The 20,297-nt window shown below is 41.5% G+C and overlaps 1 protein-coding gene across 9 annotated transcripts in view; it reads left to right on the top strand.

Moving 5' to 3' along the window:
- The window catches only part of LDB2 (LIM domain binding 2), a 376,577-nt gene that overhangs the window by 296,680 nt on the left and 59,600 nt on the right, over nucleotides 1–20,297 (top strand). For all 9 annotated transcript variants that reach the window (XM_029948404.1, XM_029948414.1, XM_029948408.1 and 6 more), the window contains exons 4-5: nucleotides 4,945–5,067; nucleotides 7,765–7,848. In XM_029948404.1, coding sequence (XP_029804264.1) covers nucleotides 4,945–5,067; nucleotides 7,765–7,848 — 207 coding nt within the window. The remainder of the gene's footprint in view (nucleotides 1–4,944; nucleotides 5,068–7,764; nucleotides 7,849–20,297) is intronic.

A 20,297-nucleotide genomic window follows, 5' to 3' on the forward strand; every position in this document is an offset into this window, starting at 1 on the left:
AATCAAGAAGCTAAGGTTTTCTTCTGTTGATTCTTGATTTTTCCTCATCTGGGAATGCTTTCCTCTTAGATGGTGGTGTGGTTTGTTCAGGCATCCAAGGTAGTCACCAGGAAGACTGCGGTAGCATCCTCTTGAACTCAGTTCTTCCGGCCCCAAGCCTCAATTATTTAGATCACCATCTCCCTCTACTTCATGGCAATACATTCCCAACTCTTGTCATGAATATTTCCATACCCTGATGAAAAATACCACTTTCTGGGAAATGCAGCTTAGCTATGTGGACTTAGTCCAGATGCTAATTATGCACATTTATTTTTAGAACATTCTAAAGCATTCTTTTTTTTTTTTTTGTGCTCCTTGGTGATCATTATACTACCCAAGGAATCTTTCCAGTTTTTCTTTTGTTCTTATGTTAATTAAAAATAAGCCATCTTCATGAAATAAAATATGACTATTTAGTATAAAACAGTGAGCTAATGACCTTTTGGTACTATAAAGAAAAATATAGCCTGGAAGCCAATGCTTTATTTTTAAAGGGGAGGCTGTTGTACACGAAATTATTTAGCACATTATGTACAGGCAGTATCACATTGTTCTAATTTAGCCTATCAATATGCTCTAATTCCCCAAATAGTGTTTGACCCAGTGGTTCTGAGTTGCTTTTATGAAAATTTGGTCAACTGGTGAATCAACACTCAGCCGCAGTCCTAATCAACAGTAATATTTAATATCCCCCAGGAGTATAGTGCACATTTTGCAATTTCCTGATCCTAGGAACATTATAGATTATGGATAAATATGTAATTAGAGTTTTAAAACACACATTATGAAGATTTTCTTTTCTGTATTCAATTTCGAATCACATTGAAAACAAGACAATAATCTGAAGAGCAATCACCAAGGTTTTCAGAATCAAAGACTCCTGACTTATATTTGAGGGTGTGGATGCTGGCAGATGCCAGGAGGAGCCCTCTTTGAGGTACACATTGGGTTACTTGTAGATTTTACAAACTGAAATAATAATTACAGCCAGTACTGAATACCCTTATCACTCTCTAAACACAGCTTTATGCTTTCTCCAATCTCAATTATTTATTATGCTATTATTTATTACTATAGAAGCGTACCATGGAAATGCCCCAGCCACTTTTCCTAGACGAATACTCATTCATGTCTTTGACATCATTCTAATCTTAGCCTGTCTACAACATTATCCTCCAGGATTTATACATTTTTACTCTTAGCGCAACTCCAACCAAATTATTATAATATCAATGATCATACTGCTCTAATATATGTATATATATGCATTTCAGTATGCGTTTACAGATGCAGTATCTCTACATAAATACAATGAGCTTTGTGCGATTGTTAATTTGAAAGCAGTATTTCATGCATAAAGACTGAGAAAATCAAGTAAACACTTCTACCTGAAAAGCGCATTTTCTTTCGTAACAGCCGTATAAAAATCATTGTATTATACAATGGCATGGTCAACATTGCTTTGCAATTAGTCAAAGAAAGAAAAGGGTTAAAAAGCTACCGGTTAGTTTGAGAAATGTTCTTTTTTAGTTCTCTTGTTCCTGGCCTAGTCTCAAGCTAGCACGTGATCCGCTGAATGCCTGCCAGCCTCTTTCTTGTTGATCCTCCGGAGACCATCTGTGCTGGGGGCATTGATTAGAGCATGTCTGCTGGGATTACATCTTTTCTGTTGCCATGCCAACTAATCAGCTGATTTTGGTTACCACAGAAACAAAATGTCAGAGCTCACAGTACGGTAACATGAATTCAGCACAACAGAAAATGTTTCCTTAATTGGGGACCCTTTTGATTTTGGATTCCAAGTGAAAGGCAGTTTAAAAAAAAAAGGTCAACTTTAGATAAAAGCTACATTAATTGTATTGATTAAGAGAAATGCACAGAATTTTTCTGGGAAGAGAAAATATTAATTCCCCTTTAAAAGCTATGTCTGTTTTTTACCATTTCCAAACAAGGAATATATATGTATTTTTTCCTTAGGCGCTTCTATTCCATTTGCTGATTGTTGCATATAAAATAAATCACAAAGCCTTCAATTGCAGTGATGGGGGCAGGAATCAGGGAGGCCGGATAGGGCTTGGGAGAAGGCCATGGGTAAAACTACGTGGGAGAGACCAACAGTGACCAAATTTTCCTCCATTCTTCCATTCAAGGAAGTCACTGAAATTTCCTTCAAGAAAACACCCACCACAGTCAACTCAGATTCTATTTTAAGGATTCCTCTCGTGTACATGACCTGCTTGGGATAAGGCTGATTTCTCGGTTTGGGCTGACCATGGAGGAGCCCAACGCTTATTGCAGTTTCCCTTTTTGTAGACCCAGGACAGTTTGATGGCAAGGAGGGTCCTCAACTGGTTTGCTATGTCACCGTAAATAGGGAACACAATTTTACTTGACCTTACAGATGTTCCAACTGAGTAGTTCATCAGAAGGAGTACATCTATGCCTTCTCATTATGAAATTCTGCTCCAGTAGGAGTAAGCCAGAACTTAAATCTGCCCTGAGGTTGTGGTTAATAAACACAAAACAAATAGACTAGATTATAATAATTTTTAAAAAGCATGATATTTAACTGGGCTAATATTTGTTTAAATACCTAAGAATATCCTTTCTTTAAAAAGATATAGCATCCAAATATCCCTGCCCTCTACTGTTAAGACATTTCAACCATCAAGCTGGCTGTGGTCACCTCCCTTTTGTGAAAGAAAGCTTTCACTGCAGGTGTCTTCTGTCCTGCTAACACTCCAGGGGGAATTGTGTAACTTAATCTCCATGCAACCCTTTTGAAAACTTTTGTGAATTAATTCCCATACTAAGGATGTTCTTCAGGAGTGGTTCTTGGACATGAAAGTCTTCCCCCATTTCAGAGTACACAACTATCATGGCTAAGATGTCAGAAAGAAGCCCTAGAGACCATTCATTGGAGGAATTTGGGGGCAAAGTGCCTAAATGCCAGAAATTATCCACAGATTCTACTAGGAGCAACTCAGTCTTGACCCATATTATCAATAATTGTCCTACAGTGCTTCTGAGACTTTTGGAAAAATGAAAATGGCAAATGGCAATAGCATCTTACTTAAATAGTACCCTATCAACACATGTTACTAACTCTCCTTATACTGGTAGTTCGTTTGTTTAAAGAAAACATTATCTTAAATTGGAGTAAATAGAAAGCACCTAACCCCAGTGCCTAGGACATAGCTGGAACTCAGTAAGTGGTGACGTTTTGTATTAAATAGTCAAAGGGAGAAATGATTATTAATATCTTATAAAAGGTTAGGTAAATTGCTATTTATCTTCATGGACTATAGTTTTTGAAATGAGCATACCCCCTATTGAATTAATTGTTATTTATGATTTTTAAAAATTGTGTAGTGCAGTAATTTCCAAAGTTTTATATGTTTGTTTTTAGCATAGGAAACCTTTCTCCAAGAAAGCTTGATCAGAAGTCCAACATATTGAAACAATAAAACTGAAGTTGCCCTGGTTGAATCAAGAAACTGGATGGAGATCATATGGTCTATGTGGAGGCTGAACTCTTCCCAGCAGCCCTTGAGACACCTCCGTGGATCCCTAAATCTCAGATAGCACTTTATGACAACCACTAGTCCAGGGTTTTTTGGTTGTATTTTTTTTTTAATCTATAGAGCTATCATTTGCTGTCATCCTCCTGTGTGCCCGATACAATACTAGGCAATCTACACACATAATATCATCATACATTTCCTCAGCAAACCTTAAGTAAGGTTAGTATTATTCTCATTTTACAGATGAGGAACCTGGAACTTAGGGAATTTATTATTTAGTTTTCTCAAGTTCTAAAATAAGTACAAAGTACAGTTAGGATGTGAATCTAGGACTCTAATGTCAAAACCTCCATCTGCTCTAAAGCAAACATGAGCTGAATAAGCAGTTGTAATTATTTAAACTGCACAAATATACTACCACTACTTCTTATTTTTAGTTGAAAGAAGACCAGTGGTGTCCAACTGCCTAGTTTTTTCTCCTATTTCAAAGTCATTAACAGTGAAATCAAATAGGTAAATAAAATAGGAAACTACATGCTAAAACTGATCTTAATATCAAAAGAAGAAAAATATTACTATCCTGTCAAAGATCACTTTGTCAAGGAAGAGAGCCTCATAAATTCTTTTTTTTTAAGATTTTATTTTTAAGTAATTTTTACACCCAACATGGGGGTTTAAGCCCATGACCCCAAGATCAAGAGTCACATACTCCACCAATTGAGCCAGCCAGGAGCCCCAAGGGAGCCTCACAAATTCTGTTTCATTAACAATATATATTTTTCATAGAAAGATAGCATGTCTCTATGCAAGCAAAATTGTTACTGCTGATAGCATGTGATTGAAGGAATACACTCTAAACAGCGTGGAATTTGTCTCTAAAAATGAAAACTTCCTCTGGTAGGGTAACCTTGTAGTAAGTCACACATTAGCATAAATAATTTCATTAGATACTTCCTCCCAGAGTAGGGCAACAATAATTAGAACAAGGCTTCACGCTCCAAGGGTAGAAAGATGATGACAACAGAAATAAAAGGAGGTGGGAGGTATTATCTTTGCAGGGACCCACTTTTGACATAATATTACAATAATATGGGTTTTGGTCCCATATGTGCAAATGAAGAAACCTAGGCTTATAAAGTTTTGCATCCACCGGTGAACTTACTTACTAGTAAATCATGGCTAGTCTTTGGAACCGCGGATTCTAGGGCTCACACTTGTCTCACTGTGCTATGGATCAAACATTTGTGTCACATTCTTACTAAGATCCAGCGCCACCCAAGGACAGTCAGGGAGACCCTGCTGAGTAGCTGACCTATGAGTACAAAGATGTGGCATTCACAAAGTGCACAGCCAATGAGTGTGTTGTTTGTTGTTCTAGGTATGTACAGAAGGCAGACTGATCTTGGAGTTCACCTTTGATGATCTCATGAGAATAAAAACATGGCACTTTACCATTAGACAATACAGAGAGTTAGTCCCAAGGAGCATTCTAGCCATGCATGTAAGTAATTTCATCACTATTTTACTTTTTTTTCTTTTACCCCCTCATTTCCTCAAGGAGGAAAAGTCTGATTCTCTGTAATAGAACGCCAATAGTCTTCACAAGTCGGGCAATGAACTCTCGGTTCTGAGTTTTTCTCTCAACCATTTTCTTCCACAGGCCCTTTTCCCTCTTCTTTGTTTGTGAGTTTGGTGCATTGTGAGGTGTTGTTGTTTTTTTTTTTTTGATACTTTTTTATTTTAAACTCCAAACTGAGGTTACCACAATAAACAGTTTGTATTTTTCTTAAATTCCATTGAGTCATTATCAAGTACTGCTCTGCCTGGGCTATTAAACCTGTTATGTATAACTGGGGAAAGAAATGAAACAAGGAGTAAGAAAAACAGTTTCCAGTCTTGATTAGAACCATCTGACAAGATGTGGGGCTCATGTACCTCAGATCTGTGTCAACATCCCTCCAAACCATGGTGTTGGAATGAAGCGGACAATTTGGGGTTCTCTCGGTTTCATTCGACCGTAAATCACGTCAAATTTATTGAGCACCAACTAGGCGCAAGGCCAGATTTGATGCCAAGCTGGGGATGTGTTTGAGAGGTAAGACTCGATAGGAGCTAGTTGGGTGCAGTCCCTAAAGAAGGCGTCTAAGGCATTGACTAAATAAATCCCTCTTCCATAATGCATGATGCAGCAGTTTCTGTGAAAAAGCTTTGGAGCAAAATCAGAATTAATGAGCCTGATTTTTAAGACCCTATACAATCAAAAGAGAATACAATACCAGTAGCTAGTATTTACTGGCTGTTTGCTATGCCAGGCCTTGTGCGAAGTATTGTACACATTATATTGAACCTTCCCAGTGACCCAGAGAGGTGCATTATCACTATGGCTACTTTAGAACTGAGGAAACTGAGGCTTGGGCTTGATCAGTTGCTCCATGTTTCTCAGCTCAAGAGTGGCAAATCAAGATTTCAACTCAGCTAGAACTGACTCTAGGACCCAGGCTGAGAAGCTGTCTCCCAACCATCCAGTTCCAGTCTTCTCTTCCCAGGCTTTTGTCCTAAACCTTCTCCTCCCGACTGGTCAACCCAATCTCTACCTTTCTCATTGACCTTGAACTTTCTGTTATGCCACCTTATTCCTCTCCTCCAATCAATCCACCTATCCGTACTCCTAAGTTCTTCTCAACTTTCAAAGCCCAGTTCACATCCTCCACTCCCCTTGAAGCAGTTTGGAGTAGTCACTCTTACTGTTTTTAAAGTAGAAAAATAACAGGTTAGTGGTCGGGAGCCTGGGCCCTAGAATGAGACCACATATGTGTATCTGTGTTCCTGTGTGACCTGGGCAAGTGGTATGGCATCTCTGTGCTTCCAGGTCTTCATCTGCAAAATGGATACAGTAATAGAGCCTGCCTCCGAGCATTTACTAGTATGAGGATTAAGAGTTTAGGCATGTAAAGGACATAAAACAGTGCCTGGAACACAGTAGGTCCTCTTTAAGTAGTGGTGACTGGCTCTTAACAGCAGCAGCAGCAGCAACATACTTCCATTCATTTATTATTACCCTGTCCTCCATGTGCAAAGGAAGCTCCTTGATGTTGGTCATGAGTAGAGAATATCTAGAGAACAAGCTTTTCCTGTCTTGTGAAAGGGGTTCCATAAATACTGGCTCCGTGTCCACAGAGGACCCCCTTTCCAGAAATTGACACGAGAAGTGAACAGCTTTCTTTTTGTTGACATCTTGTTTTTTATTCATATACACAAGGCCAATTGGTTGTATGACTATGAGAAAAATTAAGTACAGGAAAGAATAAATTAAAATGTTAGAATAACTTACATAGTCTCATGACTACAGGAAGGAAGACAGAAGATTGCTTTCTTGAGCTCCAATTTGCTTCTACCAGTTAAGAACGAAGAAAAGACAAACAGAAAGAAAGAGCATCAACCAAGAGACTCACCTTACAATGAAACCCAAAAGAATTTTCTTTTCTTTCTAGCCCAACAGAACATTTGGGATAGCCTACAGAATACCCCATGGCTCTTTTAAATGTGGTGGATATTTTGAAAAATGTGATGCTTACTCTTACAGTCCTGGAGGACTTGCAAGATAAAAATTGTTGAGAACATCTATTTCTAGCCTCAACTTAATGGGGAGGAAAGTTAGAATTCATATATATATTTCATATATATATATTTCATATATATATATATTTCACATATATATATTTCATAGAAGTGGTAAAGTTTTCAAATATAGTCTTGGAGTCCAAGCTGCTAAAAACAACACTATCACAACATGAAACAAAGGCCAGTCCTCAAGCATGGCTCTACCAAATCTAGGGGCTCCACCTTCTCTGGTGAGCGCCAGAGATTTGAAAGTGTCCTGGCTTAATGACCCTCCTCCTGAAGACATGGGGCCTCTCATTGGTGGAAGGAAGTAAAGCTACTTCTCCCAAGGACTGAAAGCTTGTCTGACTCATTTTGGTTCTACCTGGCAATATATCTTGCACCATTGATTCAAAAATGTTCTTGAGCCATTATATGCAAGTGTCTTCAAAATGTAAATTAAGTGATTTCCAACAACCGTCCCCTGAGAAAAACCAAAGGTGTCAAGATTGCATTTCTTAGCAACTGTAGCACGATCTGAGACTTTCTTGGCACCATGCTGCAGAGATAAAAGATATGATTTTTTTTCCTGTTTTAGGCACAAGATCCTCAGGTCTTGGATCAGCTGTCCAAAAACATCACCAGGATGGGACTAACAAATTTCACCCTCAACTACCTCAGGGTAAGACCAATGGAATGATTCTATTTCCTGGTAAATTTGAAAAGTGCTTTAGAGATTTATGAAATCTTGAACCAAGACTGTGTTTCTTGAACCAAGGAGTTAAAATGAGGTAATATAGCATAATGTGTATATACTATACCACAGTGTGGGGGGGGTGCACGTTCATGTGTGTGCATGTGTGTGTGTTTGTGTTCAGTGGAGGATGGGGTTTAATTAACAAAACAGCAAACCTAGATTTCATCGGGATTGAACTTCCTCTTTCTGTATGACTCTTGGAATTTGTTATTCAAAGTCTAGCAATGTCTGCTCATCAAATATTTGGGTGCTATGCCCCTTGTGGTTGTGTCAGGTTTCTAAAGTACTATTGCTGAGTTCACTGTCTCTACATCTTCACCCAAGGAGTCTCAATGTCCCCTCCAGAGAGAGGGCAGCCCAATGGTGTAACACAGACATTTATTTCTAGGTCTTCTTAGGGACTCTCTGGGTAACACATAACAGATTTTCTGGGTTGAATATGAAGTCAGTTTTTATTTTTAAAAGTTAAGGGCTAGGCAAAATTCTCTGCCTACATAATAATTATAGCTTCCATATTTGGTCTAAAAGGGTAACATATGTCACAGTGGTTTGTAGTGTAGAATTGTGGTCACCATGTTGCAGGTAGAGAATATGGATTCCATCATAAGGCGAGCATTGTCCTCCAAACTCCACAAGAAGGCAGCGGCCACATTCTACATTCCTTTGCCTCTGAGCTCCCCCATTGTCACTATGCAGCCATTTCTCCAGGCCCCCACCTTGTCATGGAGTTCACACTGTTGCTTCTTTATCCCTAAGTGCTGTGTAGGTTGGTGAATTTTGTTTTGAATTCACAACCCTTGAGGCACAATCATTTTGCATATGTTGAAATGCTGAAATGCTTTGACTGGACTTTCTTTCCTGTGAATTAAGAATGATTTGAACAAATGTTCCAAGTCATGTACTCAGTGCCCTGTGCTAGGCCCTGGGCTAGACAGTGAAGATTCAGAGAAAAAAGTCATGGCACCTGCCATCAAGAAACCCACTCCTATAAGGGCCAGATCCATGGAGAGAATATTATATACAAAATGGTAAATACCATGACTGAAGGCTCCAAGTGGAAGAATGGGAGCACAGAATGAAGATATCTCAGAAGTCTATGTCAGAGAAGCTTTATGGAGGAGATGGTGTCTGACTTAAGTGTGAAAGAATGAACAAAGGCAAACCAATAGAAGGAGAGGAAAGATACTCCCATCAGAGGGGAAAAAAGGGGCACGGGTTAGAGGATGAAATTCCAAGCAGTTTAATGATGCTGGGACATGCAATGAGAAGCCAAGAGAAGCAGGAGGGAAAGTAGCTTGGAAGCCAGGTCTTGGAGCAATTGGCTGTCCAGGCTGCCAGGCAAGAAACCTCTGGGAGGCTTAAACATGAGTCTGGTTGTGTTCACCATCTGAGTAGAGGGAAAAGAGCCCTTTTCCATCCATCCTCGATGCCCCAGGGCCAAATCCAGGCATGGGAAAAGCTGGATTCGCTTTGCTGCCCACCATACTACTTGCCCCAACACCACCACCATTTTGGCAGCCCTGAACTGGGTTGTTCTCCAGTAAATAGCCCTGTTGTCCCTGCTCAGAGGGAAACCAGAGGCTGTACAAGAGAGTGGGTGGACAGGTGAGTGATTCCTAGCCAGTGTAGCTGGAACTAGTTCTTCTAAATCTCCAGGCTCAGTACTTAGAAATGCCCTCATGGGGCCACTGGCACAGAGAAAGTGAGTAGCAAGGACTGGGGAAATGAAGGTCTGTGGTACGTTCTAGCCATAGGAATTCACTATTCTCCACTATTGGCCATTTCATCTTGCTAGAGACCATGAGAGGTTTAGTTTAAACTATCTGAAGATGCCTCTCCTTAGGCAAAGAAAGAAGTGCCATACTATGTATCCTCAGCAGACCCCACAGAGGAATCTGGGACTTTAGATTCTATCCTTGACTTGGTCATGGACCCTCTGATGAAATCTGGACAGACTCTTTATTAAATCTTTTAGCTGCATTGAACACAAACCAATAAATACTAAATTCCCTTCCTCCCCTTTCCCTAGCCCCTCCTATTATCATCAGTAAAATGGTGACCTTTGCTTTGGGGCCAATAAGACACACCTGGCCCCCACTTTCTGTGGTTTTCTGATTTTAACCCACAGAGACTGAGAAGATCTTATTTGCAAATTTGGGGGGGTGGAACCAGTACCAACCCCTCTCCCAACAGCGATACAACAGAATATGTGGGGGTTTAGGCAATATAGAGCAGTGTTTCCAAGGCTATGACTTAAATGTAGCACTTACAGCATGCTCTCGCCATCCATGCATGTCCTAACTTCACTAGCCTTCACAATGGCCCATGTGCACAAGCACCATTCATGTAAGAGAGCCAGGCACAGAGAGTGCAAATAAGTGGACTCCGTCCCCCAGCTTCACACCACCAAATTGCTGGGCTGGGACTTGAACTAAGGCCGTCTGACTCTAGAATCCATGGTGCTTCATGCAGAGCCTTGCTGCCTTTCTAATAAGACACAGAATGATATTGACAGGAATTGGAGCATGTCTCTCCTGCCCAGGGGAATCAACATCTATCAGTGGTCCTTAATCCACTTTGCCAAAAGTAATGACAGCTTTTATAGGGTTTCATGTGCAAGTTAAGCAACACAATCCTTGTAAATGACCTAGCACAGGGTCTAGGGACAGAAAGCACCCAGCTAGTGTTCATTGGTATAATTTGTTGAACGTCTACTGTGTGTGCCCTACTGGCACCACAGAGATCGACATGGCGTCTGGCTGTCTTCTCTTGCTCTGGGTCTACCTAACATTCCTTTACTTGCTCTGCTTATGCATTCTGGGTCAGCAGCTGTTTGACCTTCCTGCCTCCAATCCTCCCTTTGTTCACTCCCTTGCTCACTTCATCTATTGATTGTCTCAGGACTCTTTTATTGTGGCCCCTTCCAGGGCTGGGTGAGGCCAGCAGGGTGTGGCTGGCCATGATTCCAGTGAGGTGTGCTGACAAGGAAGGACCCACAGGGTTTATGGGAGCCCAGGGAGGGATCTCCTGGTCTCTGGAGAGAAGCCACTCCTCTTAGCAGCAACTCGGAGCAGCCATGGACCTCTTGGTAGGTTAAGACTGAGCAGAAAGTCACACTCAGTTCCCAAAACCACTATTTTGGCTTCCATGATGAGACCTGACCTCAGGTTAGTGGTTATTAAGGATGACAAGCAAAGCTTTTCTTTTCGGATTAGAACTGGGATCCAAGATTTCCCAAGTGCTCTTATCAGCTGGTTTTCCCAAGATAGCTGAGCAGTCGCCAAACACATTCATTTATAGACCTGCTTTAAAACCTGGAGCTCCCCCATCCTTCTGAGGAGCCTGGACTTCACCTCTGGCTTCAGGGGGTCATCTCCAAAACCAAGCCCACATCAGAAAAAGAAGCCAGCCGCCAGTGTTGGCAAATATTAATCCAAGCCCTTCTCAACCAGAAGATTTTTCTTTTTTTTTTTAATTGATGCATCCTGCTTTGGAAAGGGGGGCTAGAGATTTTATACTCCCAACATCTGAAATTGCAATATGCTATGTCTTTCATGTCACAAAGTTAAGCAGTTCAGAAGGTAAGTGGTTACAGCCATCCAACTTTACTAAAACAGTTTCATTCATTGCCATGACATTTTGAATCACTCTCGTGGTGGCCTGCAGTCAGGGACCATGCAGAGCCAACTGGGATGACTGTGGTCACTAGAGGAAGGGGTGGGAGCAGCACGGTGGCCAGGACTGCTTCCTGGATGGGAGACACTCCTGGAAACTATGTGACGCATTTCACAAAATGTGTCCACTGACTCCTGGGAGGGAGGTTGTTTCCCTGTAGAGGCTGATGCAAACCTTCTAGTGGGAAGACCAGAGATCTATGGGTGGGGAGGAGGAGCTAGGATTTTGGCAATGTGTCCTTTGCCATGTTTGCTGGAAAGCAGCAAGTCCTGCTATCCCCCTGGCATTTCAGAAAAAAGTTCCAGTCCGGCAACCACAGGGCACCTGGGAGCAGCGTGATAGGATCACGGTGTCTGAATCTCTGAGACCCTGCGGTGCAACCTTGTCGTTCTGCCAGATGCACTGTTCATTGTTCACTACTCACTGTTCACTCCACGTGCCTCTCTTAGACACTGTCTTTGTGCCAGGTCTCCACAGCTTTCAAGGAAGTCACTGTACATTTAGGTACACAAGAAAGCCAGATCTGTGCTGGGCAAGAAATCAGTCCCTGGTACGGTAAACAATGTAATAGCTAACATTTATTGAGCAGTTAGTATGGTAAGCACTCTTGCTATGGACTTTGCAAGAATGTCTTTTTATTAAATGTTTATTTATTTATTTTTAGGAGAGAGAGAGAGAGACAGAGAGAGAGAGAGGAAGACAGTGGATCCCAAGATGGCTCCACACTGCCAGTGCAGAGCCAGATGGGGGGCTCGAACTCACGAGCTGCCAGATCACAACCTGAGCTGAAATTAAGAGTCAGATGCTTAACTGACTGAGCTACCTAGGCACCCTGGAAGTCTTTTCTTAATACTCATGACAACCTTATGAACTAGAGATTCTTTTTAGTCCTGTTTTTCAGGTGAGGAAACTGAGGCACAGAGAAGTAATTTTTAAAATCACAGAGCTGGTAAGTGCAGAGTAGGGATTTGATCCTACAGCCCAAGTCCAGGCACAAAGGAGGCAGTGGTTGTTGGAGGTTGGACATAAGAGGCTCAAAGCCTTCAAGGAGGAGGTGACCCTTGAGTTGATTCTGAAAGGCGAGTAGGTGGTCCCAGGTAAACTGGACAGAGGGTCTACCGCAAGCAGCAATGGAGAAAGATGAAGAAGGTTGGTGGGTTTGGGAACTCCAGGCAGTTTCATGTGGCTGGAATGAAAGTGTTAAGTTTGTTTTAGGTACCAGCACAAGGTAGGTGTTCTGACCCAGAAAGTATAGCTGAACTAAGTGGCATAGTTCTCGAGAGAGCTTTGTTCCAGCAAGAACACAGCCTAGTCAGGGAAAGCACCTCATGCTGGCACTTGGGTTTGGGAGCCAGACAGGAGTATGTATCTGAACTCAGCCACTTGGCAGCTGTGTGATCCTGGACAACTTACTTAACCTCTCTGGGTCTCAGTTTCCTTATCTGGAAAATGGGTATTACCACCCCCCCCACCACCACCACCACCACTGGATTGTAGTGAGAGAGACATGTGGAGGTCTTATCTCCTATCTGCCAAGTGTGCTTTCTTGAGGGTCATGGGGAAGAGTTGAGTTGTTCATTGGACTCCCCTGTATCTGGAGCTCCTGAGAAGAACCCCTGAGGACAACACAATTCTTCCTATTTCTTGACTTTTATTTCATGAAAGTGAAAGTCCTTTCTCACTCAGGGTTTGAAATTGTCATCATTTCAAATTTCCTCTAAGCACTTCTTGTATGTGATTGTTTACTGTATACAGTTTCCTAAATTTGAATAACTTTAATGAATTTGATTTTCAAGCTGAAAAAGAAATAATTGATGTCGATTTCATTTCCTGTTCCACAAGAAGGATGGGGGCGGGCATTGTGTCTGTATGGACGTAGAGAAGCCCTGCAGGATGCAGATCCAGTTTGCTGTGAGTGGCAGGCGCAGTTTTCTTTCATAGCCCATCCACGACAGAGGGGATGATCCTTGCACATTCAATAAAGGGCAGAGCGACATTGGCTTGTACAGTTTTCTCCCACCTTGAGCATTAAGGTGCTCTGTTTTTTTTAAAAAGTACTTATTGAGAAAGACAGAGAGAGAGAGAGAGAGAGAGAGAGAGAAAGAGAGAGAGAGAGAAAGAGAAACACAAGCAGTCTCTGCACTGCCAGCACAGAGTCTGATTGATGCGGGGTTTGAACTCATGAACTGTAGTCATGACCAGAGCTGAAGTTGGACACTTAACCAACTGAGCCACCCAGGGCCCCCTCTGGTTTTGTTTTTAAGTTTTAAGTCAAATCATCTAACCAAGAGACATTTTGGTGGCATCTACCACGTGCCAGGAACAAAAGGGGATGGGGTGGGGTGTTGACAAGAACAGATAAGGTATACTCCCTCTCCCTTGTCGTTGAAGATACAAGAGCAGGTAGGTCTGTTTACAGTTTGGACTGCACGCTTGGCGGGGCCTTGGGTCCCCCAATCTCTTTCTCTCCTAATATCCTCAAGGACACCCTGCTTCATTGGTCTCAGCATATGACTTCGACTGGACTCTGCAGTTTCCCATGCACTGGTTGATCACTCTGCTTCACTATGGTGTCTCACCTTGGCAATCAAGGCCCTCCATGCTCAGGCCTCCACTGATACCCAGCCTTGCCCCATACCTTTTCCCCATCTCACATGTCATCCTATAGCCACATAAAGCAGTGGTAGCTCCCCCAGTGTGTTGTCTGTCTAGTGTGTCCATGCATTGGTACAGTATGATTTTGCTAGCCTCACTGCCTAGAACGCTGTTCCTAGCTTTCTCTTCCCATCCAGCATTCCCTGTATTCCCTGGCCACCTCCTTCTCATCCTTCAAGACTTGTTTGTCAGTCACCTCCTCTGAGACACTCTCTCTCTCTGACTCTCAGCCAGGGCAGCTGTGCCTTGTCACTATTCCAGGAGCTCACTGCACAGGGTCTCTTGTTTAGTTGTTGGTAGGTCCTGTATAAGAACTGTCACTCCACTTATCTACCTCCTGCACTAGACTCAGCAACCAGAACGTGGATAGATTGTCTTATGTTTCTAGAGATTCACAATCTCTAGTTCACAATAAGTAGCCATTAACTGTCTCTTGAATGGATTTCTAGTGGCTGGGAGTTTGGTAAATGGAAACTAAATTTTGAATGACACCCTTCTGCACCCCCCCTCAAATAGCACAGAAGAATTCAGATGAATTCACTTGCCCAGCAGTATCTAGGGGGAAAAAATACATGATTGATTTTCAGAATCACTACCTAGAACTTCACCATGAGATCTAAAGAGCAGAAAACTTGAATACATTAAGGAAATGAAAGGAAACATGGTCCACATCTCCCTAGTATGCAAAATTCCCACTTAAATGCTCCTGAGTTCCCAATGGCAAATTTTTATTCTATTATCACTACTTCCACTTGCTCTGAATCAGTATTTAATTTTTATTCTAAATGCCATTATGCCCTTTTCATTATTTTGGAAATGTGTTCTTTCAAAATTTGAAGACAAATTTCCTAATGGGTGATTATTTTCATCTATTTTCTTTGGCCAGATTTTCTTGATGCTGAGCTACATAAGCTTCCCGCCCCCACACCCCCAGTATGCCTAACATGACTTTAAAACATCTTATCATCCTGCATCCCAACCAAGAGATATTTTCTTTGTGTTTCCTCTTTCTGTTTATCCATTCATATGCATAATTTCTGCATAAATGTAATCAGTATACATATGATTTCTTAATATTATTTGGTAAACACTTTTGCATGTTTCTACATAGTCATCATATTATCCGTTTATAATAGTGGCAAATATTCTAGTGTGGTGCTATGATACTGTTTATTTAATTATTCTCTAAACGTGGAGCGCTGAAGTCATGTTCAAGTTGCCACTTTCTTTAATGCCATTCCTCTGAACACCTCTGCCATGTCCTGTTCCCAGCAGTGCTCTATGTAAGCAGAGGCTGAACTGTGGATTCCATGTACTAAGAGAAATAAATGTGCTTTGAATTCAGAGACATGTGGGCTCAAATCCTCACCTCCTTACTGTCTGTAATGGCTTTGAACAAGTTGTTACAGTTCTCTGAACCCCGCTTTCCTCATCCAGAAATCAGAAAGAATAATGTCTCACAGGGTGGCATGAGTTAATGATTTATAAGATTAAATGACTTATAGTTTATAAAAGCCTGTCACTCAGAAGGAGCATAATAAATACTAGATCCTTCTTTTGCTATCAGAGAGCAGCAGATCAGGGCTCCATTTTCACTTTGGCCACTTACTTCTTGTATGATATTCATCAGCTGCCTTAATTCTTTGGGCCCCCAGTTTTCTGATTTTGTACATTGTGAATCATAGTAACAGCATCACAGATGAGGGTTGAAATGATAATGCATGTGAAAAGCACATTTAGCCCTAAATAACAACACTGGAAAGCTGAGAGAGTCTCATTCCATTTATCATCTCCTATATGTTGGTCATGGCCTTGAAGTCTATGCCAACATTCTGAATCCCTGTGATAGATCAGAAGACAGGGAAGTAATTGATTAATATCTGCCAAGGAGGGAGGCGAGAGGGAGTCTGAGACATGTGCCATATATTGGTACCTCCCTTCCCAATACAAATATTATTACAAGGGTATAGTCATTATCACTGGGCGTTTTCAACACTATAACCTTCTGCCATTGGTATTGTTGAATAAGTCTAACCCTTCAGGTAAGCAGCACCATCAGCTGGGAATGGAAGCATCTTATGCTTTAGACCCCATACCTTTAATTTCCTGAGTGAATGAAGCCTTTTGTTGTTATTGCTATACTATGAGAACATTGGTCCCCACACGTAGCCTCTACTGGTAGCAAAGGAATAGAGTCCAATGCCTTGAAGAATTGGGTAGTAGGCTTTGGAAAGTGATCCCCAACACAATGACATAAAGTGGCCTCTAAGAAAGTGAGTGTGGTTGGAGTCAGTGTTCTGCTGAGGTTTTGTTTGTTTGTTGGTTGGTTGGTTGGTAAGGTTTTGACTGCCAGTCAATTTCTTTTCCTTCGTCTTATAACATGAGAAAGAATGACAGTCCAGTCCCGTTTCCCACCTAAATGCCAACCCAAGACTGGGGGTGGAATAGGAATCCCTGCTTTGTGACTGAAATGAGGTGAAGTTCCTGGTGGTCAGAACAGGCCAGCATCATGGCAGACCGTTTACCATTCACGCACTCAGACTGGAAACCCCATTAAGCACTAAAGTTTGGGGGGCCAGGAGCCATGCTAGCAGACCTTCTGTCCCTCCCACAATGCTTGCATGTTTTAGGCTCCCAACAGGCTCACAGCTGAAAGTGTGCTATTCAAGATTTGGTCCAAGGATCATTGCAGGTTTGCAAACTGTTTGTTACCACTCTGCAATTAAATCCAGAAAATGAGAGTAAGAACTTTAGAAGTACAATAGCAATTTGACCTTGCCAGTACATGCAAGCGCACAACCAGTAGACTCATCACACTGATTGGGATCTGGAGTGGTTTAGGTATCATCAAGCTCGCACAGCAATTGGCCACTAACCAAGGGCGGAGAAGCACATGTCACACACAGTTTGATGAGCACTTGCATATAGAACACCGTGACATGAATCTGATTAAAAGATGAGTTCTAGTTTTTTCCAAGGACCATCTCAAAGAACAATTATAATCATAATATCATCAGGTGTTATTATACCATTTTACAGATAAAAATCATTAATTGCCTAAGATCACAAAACAGGTCTGAGAGAGCAATGCTTTCTTGGAGGCTCATCTCTGGCCTGTTCCCCAAGACCGCTACACACAGCCACTGCTGGTAAGAAATGGTTTCCTGGCACCAGCCCACGCAGGAGAGCCAACACTTTAACAAGTGAGGAGTTTGGCCTCTGAAACAAAGCTGTCACACCTCATTCTGACTCTTCCACTCATCCTCCTCCTCCTCTGAGAAAGGCTCCATCCAAGAGGAGACAGAGAAAGCCCTTCTGAGCCATGGGAATGCTCTACACACAGAATGATTAAAACCTGGAACACCCGAAGGGCACTTTTAATTGCATTTGGAGATAGAAAAGTAGTACATATGACTGTATGATAAGGGAATTAAAGTAGTTAACTCTTAAGGAAGTGAAAGAACTATAACATACAGACATCACAGTGTCTACAAAACAGTGATCTCTAAAGACAAGCCAGAGGGAATGGCTATCAGAACATTTAAAGAAACACACACACACACACACACATCACCACCACCACCACCACCACCACCAACAACAACAACAACAGTATTTTAGCAGAGTAAACCTAACTGAAAACAATTTCAGAGCCATGTATGCTTCTAAAACTCTTGGCTTTAAAAGTACAAACAGGACTTGGATTAAAGAAAGTAATTTCTCAGTCTTGGGCACAAGCGAAAGAGAAAGAAATTTTTGTTTAACAAGACACCGAAAATCAAGGGAAATGGTAAGGTGGGAAACTGGCACTCTAGGAGAAGAAAAGCTGCGGAATGGCAGTTAAGTGCAAGATGGAGTTCAGAGTTAATTCTCCTGGGAAATAGCTTTCCTAATTGTCTAGAATGGGTAAAAATGTGTGTCAGGAAAATGTAGGAAAGGGAAAGGGGAGAGCTGTTTGAATTTAAGAGCATAGCCAGGGAAGGAGCCTGAAATCTGAAGAGGGGCTGGGAGGTCTCACTGCTCAGGCCCAGAGCTTTCTGCATCCGGTCTTGAGCTGCTCACCACCTCTACACAGGTACCATCTTCCTGCACACAGAAAAGTCAAATTATATAAATATAGTGACAGTTATTGGATTATATGGCCTTATCATGTGGCCCTAGTAGAGTTCACGAAACATAATAAGGAGATAATAAATACATTAAAGAGAGGGAGGGAGTTGAGGCCAAAGTCTCTGGTGTTGATTTGCACAATGAGCTTGGGAATGGCTATAAATATGTACCATAATTAAGAGAAAATAAGTGAAATTTGCTATGTCTGTCATATTCCACCCAAAGGGAAAGGGAAGGCATTGATTGACCTGATAGCATTGAGTACCTACTATGGGCAAGATGTTGACTTGGTTTTATTAAGTCCTGGCAACAGTTTGGGAGGTGGGTGTCCATGGCCTCATTCTACAGAAGTAGAAACTGAGACTCATAAAAGTGTTGGGACACCCCTAACATTATTCAATGGGTAAACTGCCAGGCTGGGACTCCATCCCATGTTGGCCTGATGCGTCACCATTCTGTCATGCTGCAGAAATGCCACCTCCTAACTAGAGCTGGCTTGAAGACCTGGATGAGGTCAGTCATTTCCAGTGAGATGACCAAACAATTCTGCCAAATTGTCAACAGATGCAATGGGATTGAAAACTCTGAACACTTAAGCATAATGTGGTCAAAGCCCTGATCTAACCCATCTCACGATCCCTGTTTCTTTCAAACCTCTTCAAAACCCCAAGCCTCAAGGCTATTACCCCTCACACAGATTTATAGCCCTACTACACCTGGGCTAGTATTTCTAGTGCCTGAACATATACTTAAAACCATACATCAAATTATATCATTCCTCTCAGGTGGGCTTTAAAATCATCTACTTAAAACCATCCAGTGAAAATCCAAAATCCTTAGGTTAGCCTAGCAGGCCTTATGGGATAGGCCTTCCCCGCCTTCATCCCACAGAAGTCTCCAGCTCCCCAGCATTCCAATTCCGCCCTCTTCCAGAGTCTCTGTACCTCTGTATCAGACCGTTTATCTAGCTATAGAACCTTGGGCAATTAACTGTCTACTCTTTCAGTGCCTCAGCTTCCTCACTGATAAAATTTCCTCATCCATAGTCCCCGACCTCAATGAGTAGTTAAGAGGATTAAACAAAATAGCCCTGGCAAAAGGCTTAAAATAAAGCTTGGCACATCGTAAGTGCTTGGTAAGGACTTGCTATATCATCATCAGTATTCTTACTGCCTGAGGTACTCTTGTCAGATTTTTGCATGGCTGGCTCATCATTCAGATCTCAGGGCACGTCATCTTTTCCATGAGTTTCTTCCTGGTCAGCCCATCTCATGTGACCTTGCCACCCCAGTTACTCTCCATCACACCTCATTGCCTGCCTTACTTTCCATGTAGTATCCTCATTGGTTGAATTATCTTACATACTCATCAGTTACCTTTCTATGGTCCCACTGTTTACCCTTCTGATCTTTCATGCCTGTCACTGGAATATATTTGGAAAGCAAGAGTCTTGTCTCTTCTTTGTCTACAACTGGACCTGATACACAGTGGCTAGAAAGTCCATAAGTTTAAGTCTACTCCATTCCAGATACACTCCTTTACAAGACAGAAGTTTTTTTTTTTTTGAGGTAAATTGGTAAAAATATTTCTTTTTTTTTTGAAATTTTATTTTATTTTATTTTTTTTACTTTATAAAGTTTCATATTTTTTAACATATGCAATTCTTTTCCATCATTTACAATACAGTGGTTACAATGACACTCCAAACAGAAAAGCAAAGTAAAAAATCAAAATACCATCTTCTGTTTCATGTAATTAGACTTATACAGAAATTAGAAGGTTAAGTAACAACTAGTTAATCACCTAATTTCACAGCTATCTGAAGTGGCAATCGTTATATAGCAGCTTATCTATGATACATTCAAGATAAATGATACAATATATTACTTGTTCATAAGCTACAACACAGCCTGCTTAATACCTTTCCTTAAATT

This window comes from Suricata suricatta, chromosome 1, assembly GCF_006229205.1.
Source record: "Suricata suricatta isolate VVHF042 chromosome 1, meerkat_22Aug2017_6uvM2_HiC, whole genome shotgun sequence".
Classification (NCBI taxonomy): Eukaryota; Metazoa; Chordata; class Mammalia; order Carnivora; family Herpestidae; genus Suricata; species Suricata suricatta.